General features: G+C 39.2%; 1 protein-coding gene across 1 annotated transcript in view; it reads right to left on the bottom strand.

The window, feature by feature from the left end:
• Nucleotides 1-16,044, bottom strand: part of PKHD1 (PKHD1 ciliary IPT domain containing fibrocystin/polyductin) — a 254,208-nt gene that overhangs the window by 78,325 nt on the left and 159,839 nt on the right. Inside the window, 3 exon segments of the mRNA XM_040550788.1 lie at nt 1,712-1,799; nt 3,329-3,442; nt 12,333-12,470. Coding sequence (XP_040406722.1) covers nt 1,712-1,799; nt 3,329-3,442; nt 12,333-12,470 — 340 coding nt within the window.

Genomic DNA, 16,044 nt, shown 5'->3' with positions numbered 1-16,044 from the left:
CATACAGTCCAATTCTAATTTAACTCTTCTGGACCCAAACTTAATTCTTGACTCTTGCATTTCAAACAAGTTTAATAAGAGGAATCAGTAAGCAAGAGAAAGTATGGTTTGTATGATACACTGTCAAAATGCTCATCTGCTGAAATATTAATATAGCTTTTCACTGCAAGTGAAAAAAAGTATTTCTTTTTGAAAGCGTAAATACTTCCCTGACTCATGTGCTGACTCATATCGGAAAATATATGCAACAACTTCTCTCAGTCAATAGAAGAGCCACTTTCTTCAGCTATTCTAGGACTGACTTGCCTATTTCCTGTATCTAACCACATTAACTCTTAACTGGCTAATGGTATTAGTAGGTTCTGAAAAAATAAATAAATCTGTGGCCAAGATTTTTCATAATAAATAGCTTCCTCTCCTCTCCTCTCCTCTCCTCTCCTCTCCTCTCCTCTCCTCTCCTCTCCTCTCCTCTCCTCTCCTCTTTCCTCTCTTCTTCATTAAAGATTATTTCTTCATTAAATAATTAATTTTTAAACACTCAAGTCTGTGAGAGCTAACAACAAACAAATCCTGCTTCTGAGGTGTGTGCCCCATTGTCCATCCTTACAATGAGTTTAAACTAATTCCTTGCCTAAATGCCAATATTTCGCCTCTACCTAGGTGAGATCTCTTCCAATTAGTTTTTCTTAGGCCTAACTATTAGATTTTTTCTTTGAATATATGTATTTCAGTTTAAAATGAAGCATTTTGAAGAGTTACAGCAAAAGGTGATGAAAATTTCATGTAAGACAGAGTCCAGAATTAGAGCTCCAGAGAGAGAGGTACATGCCCATGCTACACGGGCTAACAGTGGTCAGGGCACTTACAGAAGAGATCCCTATACAGACGTTCACATATTCAGGTCAAAAGTTTGAACTTCAAGATGTAGCCAACCTAACAAGCAGCTGTGGTAACTCTACTTAACCTGCCTTAGGAGGTGGTTTTGACTAAGCCTTCAGACTGAAGTCATGGGTAAGTGCTCATGTAGTCTGCTGGAGGAGCTGTAAAAGGTTATGGAGGGGCAGCAACAGGGGAGAGAGAAGGTAGGAATTGAAACTATTTCTGCCAAGTGTTAAGTGAAAATGTGTCTATACCTTGAAAGTTTCACATCCCAGACAAATACCCTACTCTTCAGGCAGTGCAGGCAACCTTATGTTCTCTGAGCCAATTAATTATTTATACAGAAAAGATTGACTCTAATAGCAGAAATTAGGATGTTTGCTGCAGACACCACTTATTAAAGTACTGATCAAAGATGTTGAAGATCATGGTTCATACCCCATTTTTGCCTAATTCAGAGATGAAATTTGAATGTAGGTCTCAAACCAAAATGAACATCCTAATCACCAAGGTATCGGTCATTTTGGATTCTTCCAAAAAGAAAGAGAAAGGGAGAGGGAGGCAGGGAAGAAAGGAAGGAGAGAGAAAAGAAGGATGGAAAGACAGAAGGAAGCAAGGGAGGAAGGACAGAGGAAAGAAGAAAATCTTAGCTTCATTATTCTTTAGAACTGAATCTAAAAATAGTATAATTTTCTTGCATGACATAATATAGTTGTTCTTCTACCTAGACATAAACAGTACCTGTCAGAAAGGAAAAGAGTAATATTAGTATAAGTCATTGGAATGGGAGCCCAAACTTTGTATTTGGAGTCATATTTGGGCAAAATACCACCTTTCATTGCCAGGAGCAACGTTACTTCCAAGATGTGTCCAAGACTTCCCAGGATAAGCACTATAAATTTGCACCTTTCCATAAACCCCTGAAAAAAACAGAAGCAGGAGAGCAAAAATTAGGGCAGAGAAAGTCTTGAGATGAACTGAATAATAAATATATTGATACCTCTCTATATATTAAAACATGTTTCTATATTTTATGAAAAGTGTAATAACAACACATAACTTCCACTTGAAATAGAAAGTGAAGTATGAAAAATTCTGATATTATGCACTGAAATTTTTTGTTTCAATTCACAGTCCAATCAATTTAAAATTTGTTCTGCATCTCTAATTCTAACCCCTTTACTTCAGATGAGTTGTGCTTCAAGTGTTTGAAAGCCCCCATTTAATTGCTTGGGCTAATGTCCTGCTTGGACAACTTTTTCCATGACATATTGTGTCACTGTAGTCCAAAAGAAGACTGTGGCCAGTATTGATAACCCAACTTGGATTATCTCACAAAGAAGATATTAAGAATAACTCCCACATCTTGCATTCAATATGGTTTAAGAGGAGAGGATGGGCAGTGAAGTCTTATTTGATCCATGATAGCATGCTAAACTGCAGCAATGTATCTATTGTCTGTTTTAGCCCCTCCAATGATGCCCTAAAATGATAAAAAGTCAAATTGTTAGCAACAGTTAGGCTTCATCTTTTAAGTAATTTAGAGCTAAGAAAAAACACCCTCAGAATCCATTTCCTCTGTCAATGAAGTTTCTGTGTTGCCTTCCAAACATTTCACTTAGTTATTTACTAGAAGTTTGTAATTTCCTGAAGTGAAACAGTTTCTCAGTGTTGCTATCATACACAAATTGTGGGGTTTGATTGTTTGTTTTCCCCTGAATTGCTGTAATATTCTACAAATCTAGATCCTGGCAATTTCTGTTGACAGCTAAGTCTTGCAATGCTTTAGTGTTGTTTAAAATATGTAAAACAGAAAAAATAACTTTTCTTTAACTCTCATCATCTGAGGAGATCTAAAATTTAAACATGAACCTTCTTCTGTCAGTCCTATGGATTCAAATGTTTAGAATTATTTAAATGTGTGTATTTAGATCCAGCCAGTAGCTCTTGGATGTAATTCATCTCACTTAAGTCATGAATTTAAAAATAAACAATGTGAGTTTACACTTATCAGCCTAGGCTGAAAACTTTCAGGGTAATTTGTTTAATTCTAAGGGAGATCAAAGATAAGTGAGACAAAACACCACCTTCCAGCACACACTTCTCTCCACTCTGTAAGGTCATTTTAATTTGTTGACAACTACCCTTTACAAATCTCAAACCTCAAACCTAACAACTGACAGGTCAAGACCAAATCCTCATGCATATGTATGACTGCTTTTAAGTCCTCTCTCCTTTCTCATATAAATACCTCAGAACCTGACATCTTGTTGCTTATTTGCCTAAACAAAATCTCCACAGAAACTCCAGGAATGGACTTAGTAAAAGTTAACAGGTTTAGCTCAAAAAATGCGTATCTTTCTTAGATGTTTTTTTCTGCAGAAAAAAATTATACCAAACTATTGCCTAAGATTGGTATCCCATAAAAAATTAAACCCGTGTCTCATACCAATACTCCCTGGATGGACATTTATTTCCTCCAGACGATCACAGTAAATCCCTTCAGATGCCCGAAGAAGGATCAGTAGCTTTAATTCGCGTTCTAGAGGATGTTGAAAATAACCTGAAATAAAGAGAAAACAGCAACAACTGACACAGAGGTATTGGTGGTATCTGTGATGCTGAAATGGCCCTCCCTCTTACCTCATGGAAACGGTCCCCATGCACTTTGCTCCATGCCATAGGTCCCTCTTGAAGCTGAGTTGAATACTGTGAATGCCAGCAGTGGCTCAGTGTGGAAGTATTTCACTCACCCCTTAACTTAGCTCCAGGCTCTCCTTGGAGTCAACAGAGAGAAAGAAATGTTCCTTCATTCGGTGACTCACACACATCTTATACGGCCTGCCTTGCCCCTGGAAGTGACCGCCTCTCCATTGACTTTGAAGGTAGCCTAGAGAGACTGCTCCAAACTCAGACATTTCAGTTAAGTGCCTAAATTAGGAGGGAAGGGGGATGTGCCCTAAATCCAAATTTAGAGTCCCAGAAGGGTTTGCCCAACGTCATTCAACGAGTGTGTAAAATGACAGGAGGTTCTCATTCATTCTGCTAATCACTGAACAAGCATTTCCTTTCTCCAATCATCTTTGCCTTTCTGCTCAGTTACATTTTCACCTGTTCCCAGATAACTGTTCCCATTCTGCTGCCAAGATGGGTAAAACAGTCTTTCAAACCAATAACAGATTTTACTAGAGCACGGGAAAAGAAAATGCCCAAGAAGTTTTGGTGTGTGTGATGTTGCTCTTATCTTGTGATAAGTCTGTACAGTAAACTGTATTCCAACTGTGACTTCATTTATTTCACCAAGGGTAGTTTACAGTTTCAGAAGAAAATGGCCCAGCACTAAACAGATACTAGTGAGGAAAAAGTAGGACAGTTTTTGCCCTGGAGAAATGTATGCAGAGTCCAGTAAAAGAGTTCAGCATTCCTTTAAAATTAGAGATTAAATCAATTATGCAACAGAACACTGCAGCAGATGTAGAACTAAAAAATATATACATATCTGTACAAAATTAGCTGGCCTGTCATGTTCTTTTAATATTTAAAAATACTAGTTTGGAAAAGAGAGCTGATTTTATATCCTAAATTTTCCTAAATATTTATTTATCCTAAATATTCCCCTTTAAGAGCATTTTTAGTTAAGTGAAATCAAGAAATAAATTCATTGTTCCCCACCACTGTCTGACCGATATCTGGGGGTATTTAAATTCTCTGTACAGCTTTTAAATGGATAAAAGACCAAGAGTACAAGATTTGCATGCTCCCCATCTAATACATCTCATACCAGTGAGTTCATTTTTTCTATGGGGACATGGAGGGAATTCAATCGTACAGCATCCATCACCCATTTTTGGCTTTCTGGCTTTGATTTCTTGCTTAAACTCCCATAACCAAATACTAGTTTCAGAAAAGAAAACTTAGCGACAAGCACATTTACCACTGATGCACTAGGTTAAACAAATATCCAGCTAAAACTGCAGAAGAATTACGTTGACATTTGTGTCTATTTTTGTACTCAGAGTGATTGTTTTCCTGCTTCACCCTCACAGCAAGTTGTGATTTAAAATACTAAGCCTGAAGATATCTTCCCCAGTCCTCAGGTCAACCTTACCCCCTGGGATGAAGTGATCAGCTACACCAATGACCCAAAAAAGACTCAACAAAAATATTTAGAGAACTTTATATTGAAGTTACAAAGTTATTCACAAATACCTTTTCCTATGACAATGATGTCCCTTAAAACTGGGGGATTATTATTATCATCATGAATTACTATTCATGTTATTATTGGTGTTATTATTTTACTGCTGGTTACAAAGCCTTTAATATTTCTTCTACTTAAGTCAATTTAAAAAAAGCTGTGTGATACATCCAACTCAGCTCAATTTTAAAACAATTTTTAAGTAGGCTTCCAGGCTTAACAGTCACAGAGATTTGTTTGGAAATGTAAATTCTAAATTCTTGGCTTGGAAATTATGACTCCTTAAAAAGAGATACATGTACACTTAGCAAAAATTTGTGATTTTTTAATCCTAAAAAGCATGGCATTTTATAGAATGTTACCCTTGTTAAAATCTCTCTCTCTCAAATCAGAGTGAGAAACAAAGCAGCTAACATAAAACTATTCATAATAGCTCATTACCATATTAAACCTCAGAAAAGAATTCCCAAAAGGAGAAGAAAATATTCATAGAAATTTTCCATTGCCTGGAAACTGAAAATAGTGTATCACACAAAAGACCACAGGAGATATCTATGATTAGAAAAAACAGACTTGTTTTAAGTAAATTTAGAACAAAAATAATCCTAATACTTATTTCCATTAATTGCTCAATTGTTTTAAGTCAGTGAATTTAAGAACTTGCATACAAGTGCTGTAAAAGAGTTAGCTCAGAAACTCATTGAACTACTAAAATGGATTTTTCAGTAAGTTTGGATCACTCATGATATCTCAAAGAACTTGAAGGAACCTAATATTGTGCCAATATTCCGAACAAAGATAAAAGAACCCCAGGTAATTACAGCCCTGTCAACTCAACACTGATTCTAGAGGAAAAATAAATAAAAATGGAAAGTCCAACTCTGAACACAATTAATAAATCATTAAAGGTGGATGATATAATTAATGCCAATCAACATGGTTTTATAGAATATAGGTCCTGTGAAACTTCCTTGTTATCACATTCTAATGAAATTACAGGTTGACTTGATAAAGATAATAGTTTTGATATGACATAATCGGCTTCTCCAAGGCATTTGACTTAGTAGCACAAGACTTTCTGATTAACAACCTACACAGGTATGACAAGAACGTGGCATGTTAATTTCCAGTCTGACTGATAGGCATAGGGGCTGTAACTCCAGAAGGTCAGTCTTGCAAGCCCTGCGGTACATGACATTTTATCAATGACCTAAACATGTCTCAAAATATTGAAAGATAAATTGCCACAAATGGATGAAAAGATAAAGAGAAGGGCCAGCCAATACAGAAATAATTTGGAAGTGAAGAATATAGGGGAGAAAGTGAAGAATGTTCAAAATATAATAAAACGGGTCTTGAAAAGGTAATGATATCTATGTAAATGAATGGAGAGTGAAAAAAAACTAGGGAAAATAAAGATAATTCAAAAAAATGAGTAAGGTCAGAGAGATGTACTTTAGCTTAATCTAAGTATAGTCCAAAAGAATGGCTCATGAAAATGAAGATATGGAAATGGTAGCTACCTCAGCTTACTCAAAGGAAAATCCAAAACAGATAATACACAATAGCTATTGGACCAGATAACTTTCATTACCATATGAAATAACTGTCATATGAAATCACAGCTTTTGTAATAAGCAGTTTTGGTAAAACTACCAAGTTGCTATAAACAAAGGACTCACCATCTCTGCTGCACACATGTGAAGGATCTGGGTTTAAGTGCCTGTCTTTGAACTCTGGATGTGAAAACTTCAAGTCACTTGTCCCACTTTATTGTGATGAACAAGCCTTCCATAAAATCACATCAAACTCTCAAATTACCCATCCTGCACATGAGACGCACAGCAATGGATCCCATTTCATATTCCTACTACAAGTAGGTTTACCAATTTGATGAACAGCCTGGTTCATCATAAGGTGAGAAGATAAAGCATAGCTGGCAGAGATGTAGGAAATAGGTAATTGTGACCAGCTGCTGCCAGAAGTGTCTGGTGAGATGTGCAGAAAAGGTTAGGAGGGAATAATGTCTGCATGTGCTGAAAGCTGTTCTCAGACGCATCTTTTTGCAGCTGGGTTACTTGGCATTTGAAGGGTTTGCTCATCTGTTGATTTGACACGTATGTGTCAGCCTGGGCAGAGCTCCTGAGCAGCAGTTTGTTCACTCCATATACCTGAGGCACTTCAATGCAAGACAGAAGTCAATCTGTTGGTGCATAGGAGCTGAGCTGTCTTCTCAGAGGTAGTCAGTCATTGCAACAGTTTGCCCTGGGAGGTGGTGGAGTCACCGTCCCTGGGGGTGTTCAAGGAAAGGTTGGACGTGGTGCTTACAGATGTGGTTTAGTGGGTGACATTGGTGGTAGGGGGATGGTTGGACCAGTTGATCTTGGAGGGCTTTTCTAACCTTAATGAGTCACTGCACAGTTGCTGTGTGCCTTCACTGTCTCTCTGATGTCTGATGTCACATTAAATGGCCTCACTGCAGGTGTGTGAACTTCTGTGAGGGGTTTCTAAACTGAGGTTCTTCAAGCGAGTATTGGCAATACACAGTGCAAAAATAAACACGTGACAATCCCATGTATAAGAAGTAACTTACACTGCTGATAAAGTCACCACAGTTTATATACTTTCCTGAAGAAGTGTGAAGCCCTGCTGCCTGGACTGAGACACAGTTCTGTTAGCACAACCTCTGGAGAATGTTAAAACCCACTATATGAAAACAGGAAAAAAAATATTAATAATTATTATTATATTAATAATTAAGGGAGAACAGAGGGCTGTATTTTTTCTACCCAGATTTTCACTTATTCTGGACTGCAGTCTGGATCTAGTTTTCTGTTGGGTTTCAAAAGCATTTTCCAATGTTTTCATATTTCACTTTGATTCCAGATGTTCTTCCTGACAGTTTTTGGTGCGTTTCTTTTTTTTCTTCTTTTTTCCATAGCATATCCTATTCATCTCTTTCTTAGAATAGTGGGTGTTTCCCCACTTCTAACCTTTCTTTTATTTACAATATAACACTCTACAACAGCTGTTGCGTGTAAGAACAAGGAAGTCTCTGAGATAAGATTCCCTCCCTTCCATTGGTAAATAGACTTTGATAAGTATCTTGCCGTGACCACCTCCAGTATAAGCTCTGTATTTTCTGAATCCGAAACCTCTTGGACTCTTACCTGTTTAGCTATTTTGAAAATTGTGGTGTGTAGTCACCAGAAAGTAGGAAGGGTTTTTACTCATGGTCAGTGCATAGCTAGTCACATAGTGTGTCACATATCTTTCCCCATCTGTTCCTTCAGGTGTCCAGGCTACAGCCTGCAAAGTAGCTGTAAACAGGGAGGCATCACACTGTTGCCTCTTATAGATGAAGCTTCCAAACAAAAGAAAGAGATGAGACAGACAGATGTGGAACTGGAGAGCTGGAGCCAGCAGCAAGAAGTGAGAGATGTTTGTCCAAGGAATGTGAGACACGTAGGATGAGATTCAGCTGCCTAGATATGGATGCTTAATGCCATCTGAGAGCCCTAGCCCCCTCCAAATCCACTACGTGAGAATGACAGATATGATCAATGAGAGAACAGTGCCTTTTCAAGCAGAAGCTGGAAGCCAGCTTCACTTGTGTGCCCTAAGTGATCCAAAGTCTCCATATTTAGGCAACTGAACAATGTTCTCAGGGAGATTCATATAACTGCATTTTAGTTTCTTCATGTAGGTGAATCCTGGTTCTCTGGGTATCTGAGATCAGACAATCCAGCTTAGACTGTAATTTGTTCTAGTTCATTGTATCAGGCAGTCCAACTGGAACACCCAGCTCACATCCTGAAGTCCACACGCAACACCTAAATGTTAGTGCCCTAAGCACGTAAAACAAATTCCTTCCCTAGATGATACTATCAGTTTGAAGAAACGAATGGCTTGGAAAGGGCAAAGACCAAACAGATGGAAGCTGAGAATTGAAGGAGATCAGATGGTGCAAGGAACTTTTCAAAACCCTTCTGTTATCTGGGATGAAAAAGTGACTACAAGATGGGACTCCAAACTCGCAACTAAAGAATATGGGACTCAAACAACTAAGGTATTAGAGAACTCGGAGGAATTCTGTGGCAAGACTCATTTGTGCCTCAGTTGTCATTATGAGGCTGAGCATTAATCATCGTTAGCACATGGTCATCTCATGAAGCACAGGGATTTACTCTTTGGGAATTCAGTTTTGGGGTTCTTACTAGTTCTAAAAAAAAATAAAAACATAAATAAAAAAGTGGAGTGAATCTTTTGGAGTTCTCGTTCCACAAGCTCAATAAGAAACATCAGAAATGTCTGGGGTTTCATCTCCAGACAATCAGGCCATGAGCTAATGATGACCTTAGGCTTCTTGCTTCAAATGACTGACAAGACTGACAAGCAGCCATCACAAAATATCAAAAAAAAAAAAAAAAAAAAAAAGGAATGTGACATGTTGAGACTGAAAAGAGAAATCCTACCTGGATAATTACTTAGCAGGTTCTACTATAAAAAGCAAAAATAGCCTGCCAGCACTGCCAGCAAAGAATGGCTGAGTGTAGCCAAGACCAGGATGAGTCTAACAGATCAATTTGTGCAAAAGGAACTTCAGCATTTTCTGCAAACTTATCAGGAGCTGAGGGCTTTGTTCAGCAGTGGAAGAGAGCACTTTCCCTGCATACTGTCCGTGATTTTTTGCTGACATGGGTTGAAATGAATACAACCATCTTAGCACAGATTCAAAAAAGAACCTCTGGGATGTTGAGCTCAGCATTTCCTTTCTTCTTCTGACACTGGTGTGCTGAGGATATTTAGCAAATCACTTAATCTCTCTGCACCTCAATCCCTCCTGCTATAAACTGGAAAAAATATCTAATTGTTTTAAGGAATGGCAATGCAGGAAGGTATAAATAAATGCTGCTTCTAAAATGTAATTGCAAATATCACCATCAGATCAACCTGGGTCTAACAACGCTGAAGGACCAGGATCACCCAGAAAAGATACGTTGTGGATAGACCCAAACATTTCTTCTGAGTTGTCTGAGGGCTCTGACAGAGGTTTTGCAATCCTTTTCAACTCATGTCTCCCTGTGATTCTCTTGATCATAATTCACACTGACCACAGATTATGCCATATGTTGAAGAAGTGATGACAGACCCTCCAAGATCAAAGGTGTCCCAACAGTTTTGATCTCCCAGCTTTGACTGTATTTTCTCATCCCAGTTTCACTGCAAATAACTGTTTAAATAAAATTAATTAGGATCTGGTTGATGCTTCAAAAACCCAATTTTTATACTGATTTTTTTCTTTGTTATGTATTTCTGATGTCAGTGAGTTCCCATGTGCTTGTAGTCATGTTTTAACCATCTGACTTCTTTATTTTTACCTGAAAATAAGATGCCAAGTGCTCTTAAGGGTACCAAAGTAAGAGCAAAGATTTGTTTCTGGAACTTATCAACATTCTCTAGCTGTTCAACAAAATACTCAAGCTCTGCCAGAAAGTCTTTGTTTGGCCCAGGCCACTGGATTTGCAACAATGACATGTGATCAAAGACTGCTATGCTGAAAACAGGGCACGGAGATGTTACACAACAGAGAAGACCTGGGGATTTGGATCACATGATGTCAACCTCAGATCCTGCTCAGGCAATGTTGAATGTTGATGTCCACATCTATTAAATCTGTTTACTAAACTGTCTCATTATCTATTTTGTGTCAGGATTTCTTTAGGGTGTGGTAGAATTGGACAGATGGGCTTCAGAACCTTCCTTCAGGCATGGAACAGTCAGGATTGGACAGATGGGCTCCAAGAAGCTACCTTTAGGCCTTGAACACATGGGAAGAGAGAGAGGAAGGGAAAAAAAATGTTCACTCCCAGTCTCATAGGCAGACATAGAGGCCAATATAAAATGTGGGAAACTTGCAGAGTTTCTACGCACCTATCATCTTCACAGCTCAAACTAGAGCAAGGGTTTCTCTCCAGAAGATGCTGGACCACGATTCAACAGCTGCAAATACCTGTTTGGCTTTTAATATCATGACTACTCACAAATACGCTGGAGGGGAGTTCAGGCAGCAAAGTGCCTCAATGTTTTTTAATAAGTGTTTTTAGCAGTGAACACATGCTTTTTCTTAAAACCAATAAGAAACCACATTTAAACTACAAAAGAGTGTAAGTAAGAAATGACTGAGACTCTTTTAAGTGTATAGATATATTAACCTCGCAGATTAAGCTTTCAAACCTTTTTTTTTTTCTTCTTTTTTTTTCCAAAGGAAAACATATGCCAGCAAAATAACTCTTTTGGCCAGTGCTGTATTAACTAAACAGTCCCTTGAGATTAACAACAAACAAATATTGGAGCTAGCTTCCTTGGGGTGATTACACAAACAAATTCTCCTTTTAAAGTTCATGAAACCAATCTTGAGAAAGGTCAGACAGTGATCAACAATGTGATCCCAGCGTCCTAAGGATTCCTGTAAGTAAATACAACGCCTGGCTTTAGGAACCTCAATATTTAAAGGGAATTATATGAGTAATTACTTCTGTGCAGAAAAACACTGACCTGTCCACTCCAAATAATGTGGAACAGCCCCAGTGACACTGGGGACACTGAAAGCACTAGAAGTAGGGGCAGGGTAGCACCTCCCTGAAGTCCTGGTACTCACCTGTACAGTGGGATGAGAGGAACAAATGCTCTGAGTCCAGATGTGCCAAATTTACACCACACTGGAATTTCCAGGCACTTGGGGGATTTTCCATCATTTTGCCTGCATTAGCTTTAAATACCTTTGTGCCACCAATTGGCCTCGCTCCTTCCCACAGTCACAGGGCACTGCTTGTACACTGAATAAGGTAGATCCTGCCCTGAAGAATTACTGTCTTACAAAGCAGCCCCATGTGAAGCAGGGAGGACTTTTACATATACCAGATGAAATTTCAGCCACCACCTCCTCCATGAAAGCAGGAGGAGTTTTGACTTCAGTGGAGCGAGGACTGCAGTAGTTGCAATATGTTGTTATTAAATGAACAGGTAATTAGCTCCAGCAGATAATCATTGTGTGGTTAATGTGGATTCTGAGTGTCCACATTGCAGGCACCCAGGTAGTTGTGCTGCATTAGGATGGCAGCATGTTTCTATAGCATAACACAGTGTTCCTTCCTTCTTTCTTTGTCTATTGCTTCTTTCTATTGTCTATTTCTTGCTCTCTTTGAGAGCAAAAATAAACCCCAGGCGTCCAGAAGACAGGCTGCTCACTTACCCACTTTCAGCGTACCTCCCACCACCACGATGCAAGCTGCACTCAGGACATTGCTGGCATTGGTGGGGAACTCGAGAGTCCCCAGGATGTAGAGACTTCTCAGAGGGGGAAGATCTGTGTCCACCAGGATGGTTCGGTCTGAGAAACAAAGCAGACAATTATTTAGAACAATGACATGGAGATGGAGAAGTTTGAAAGGTTTGTTGTGCTTGAGTTTAGCTTTCTTTAAATCTTTTTTCTTTGTGTGTGTGTGTGTGTAGAACTACTGGAGCAGGGCTTGGATATTTGTGCAGCATCCACAGCCAGAGCTTCATCTACAGCTGAGGCTCTGTGGCATGACTGTAATCTTATAAATGAATGATAACATAATATTTGTAATGATATTGTTGCATGCTTAAGTCTCATCAAATGTCACTTGAACATTAAGAATGAATATAAAAGGCAGCAAGTTGGAGACATGCCATTCTCACTGGGTGAGCCTTGCACTGTTTATGAAAATAAAGCTTGAACACCTAATACAATGAAAGAGGAATAAGTTAAGCTGTCCAGACAGTATTTTTCCCTCATGAAACTGCAGAGAACAAGAATGAAGGAAGTGAAAAAATGCTGCATTCCCTATTAATTAATTGGTTAACAGAAACCAGGGGAAGCACCATTCCCTCAGCTCCTTGAGGACAAAGCAAGAAGCATGAGTCACTTCTGACCTCATTTCCAGACTCCTTGATCCCTGCTTTGACCAAGCTGACACTAAAAGTACACTACAGCACTGGATATTACCAGAGATCAATTTATGATTTCCTATGCCAGCTCATCTCTGAAATGCAGTTAAGGTAATTTCGGACTGTTGTTGGTCGAGCGCAATGACAGCATCACAGCTGCCTCCTAAAGATCCAAGCTCACAGTCTGTGAGCCATCCAAATACTACTTAAGCTTTCCAAGTAGGACGTGAGTAAGGACTTAAACAGTGCATTGTTTATAGGTAGCCCACCACACAGAGGTGAATTCCACCACCCTCAGGACACATCTAATATTCTTTAATGTTACTGGGAGCTTTTCAGTTGATTGCACTGGAAAGCAGTTCAGACCCTTAAATCATGGTGTTCATCTCCTTTCATTATCAACAAGAGTAACAGCTTCCTGATATGATGCATCTCTGAGACAGTGGATGCCCCTGGAAGAAGAGGGCATCATTCAGGGTCTTTCTGTGGAGTAGAAGTCCCGTTTAGGACCTGATTGTGGCTTTCACAGAGATAGCTTGCAGAAAATGAGAATTTTCAATGCGAAATTTTCAACAGAATGGCAGCTGCCAAATCCTACCCTACAAATCAAATTCACTGTCGCTTTCCTTGATACAGTATATAGTTATTGTGAGGCACAGATACACAAGGCAGGAGGGATTAAGGAACATGCATTTTCCAATGGGCTTTGGCAAAACGGAGAGAACGGGCCCCCTGAAACACTTTTGGTGTAGAACATAGGAACTGACATGCAATATCTTGAGAACTGGATCAGCTGTTTCATGGTTTTGCTTCTGTCTATAGCCATTAACAACTGCTTTGGACAAAGACACAAATGATCATGCATTAGGAAGCACAGAGAAAGTCTTCTCCTCAAAACGTGTAATTAGAGGTTGACTCAAGCTATTTAATATGAAGATTTAACTCTTCTAAGCCCCTGTCTGCAGGAAACATAATCAAAAACTACACAAATTACTCTCAGGAGGGGTCTGGAAAAATATGAGTAGGCTGTCTTAATATTAGCATTCCCTAGCTCTTTGGGTTTGCAGTACTGAAGTGTCACAGCTGTGTGTGGAGGGGAAACTACTGCATAGTGGGGACCTGGGTCTGCTTACAGGTTTGCTTGTCTCTTCTCCACACATGGTCCTACTCCGTCCCTGTAACTCAGTCTTTCCACCTCTTCCTTTCCCATTTTTTCCTCTTTCTCTCAAGATATCTTCAAGAGACACCCTCTATTCTCAAGGACTGTGCCAAGAACTGCAGCAATCCATGGTGACTCAGAACATCCCATCTCAAAAGAAATTCCCTGCATCCTTGGGCTGAAGCATCTTTCAAGCATTCAAAATTTTCACAGCAGTCAGATGTAATAAGTCTCTACAGAGCAAGCACATTTTGGTTTGTTTTGTTTGGTTTCCCCCTAAATCTGATACTGTTAGTACTTGATATATTTTCACAGGCATGAAGAAGCTCCCATCTATAATCTCTTTACAGGACAGGTGGAGTCCTATGCCCTGCAGAGCTGAGAAGGGGAGGCACAGTATGTGAGGGTATGAAACAGAGAGAAGAGAATGAGGGGGAAGATGTTGTTAAATGATATCTTTCAGACAGAAAGGGGAATCTAGTTTGTGAAATCACAGCTCAAGAATGTGGCAAAAAGCTGCAGTTGACAAAGGCCGTAAGTATATTCATCAAACACAGACTGAAACATTTTTACAAGGAAAAAAAGAAGTGCTCCTAGGCATACCATTTATATGTCAAGTTTCAGTCTAGAACAGATATTTTTGCTGAGTTGCACATCTTTCTAAAAAGGGTTTTATAAAGGAAATGCTGACTGCTCTGTAACTGTAGCATCATGTATGTGAGCCTTGAAACACAGTTGTGTGAAATTCTCCCATTCATATTGATCTCTGCAAACCTGCGGTTTCCTCTGTTTAAAAGAACAACATTTGGGATGTCACGTCCAGGGTGTCAAGTCCTCAGAGGGTGAAATGTTGCTCTGTAGAGACAACAGAAGGCTCCTTTCACAGTAGAAAAAGTTCCTTGCACGCTTGAAAAAAAGCAAAGAGATTCAAAGGAGACTTCAGTATGAATACAGTCCCTACAGAATATGCTCAGTCATGTAATAGAGGAGATGGCTACTAAGGGGTTGAACTCATAAACTTTAGGTCCCTAAGCTCAAGAGATTTACTTTCAGAGAATGATGAAACTGGGTGGCTCTTGTATGAAGACATTCACATAACAGCAAGCAACCACTTTCAGAAAACAATAGTTCAAACCTGAAAACAGGCTATATTTCACCATCCATATACTTTCTCCAGACAAAAGCTCACAGGTATGCCACAGTCTTAATATTCAGCCGTACAACACTGCGAACTTGCTAATGACTCCAGCAATGACACAAAATGCCTTTGATCTACCGCACTGCTATATAAAACACCATAGCATGCCATTGAATGGAAATCAGGCACAACAGAAGAGCTATTATACGAGATACAGTACTACAGCATTCATCTCTTCAAACAGAAAAAGTTCAAAGAATATCAAAATCAGAAAATGAATAACAGTGAATTCCATCACTAAAAAAAAAAAAAAAATAAAGAAAAAAAATTGCCAGAGGCTACATGATATCATATCAATACCCTTCAAAACAGCATTCCATCGGCTGGAATTATAACACATTCTCCTTCCACCCAAGGCGCGCTGCGTCAGGAGTGTGTCACACTGAAAATCATAAACCAAAGCCCTGAAAATCCGAGGGCTTGAGAAGCTAATGATGCCAGACTGGCATGACTAAACTCATCCAGCTTGTTTTCCAAGGTGGAGAGGCTGCTGAAGTCTGATGCATACAAGAAGTCCTTGCGGGATGGCTCCAGCTCTGGAGGATGAACCTCTAGAGATAAAAGCACAAGTTGCTGCAGCTTGAGCTAAATTTTTCCAGCTGGGGCTGGAAGAGACTTATACCCGCTAGGGAGTCA

This window comes from Cygnus olor, chromosome 3 (assembly GCF_009769625.2).
Source record: "Cygnus olor isolate bCygOlo1 chromosome 3, bCygOlo1.pri.v2, whole genome shotgun sequence".
NCBI lineage: Eukaryota > Metazoa > Chordata > Aves > Anseriformes > Anatidae > Cygnus > Cygnus olor.
The sequence above is the reverse complement of the archived record's forward strand: the minus strand, read 5'-3'. Positions and strand labels throughout refer to the sequence as shown.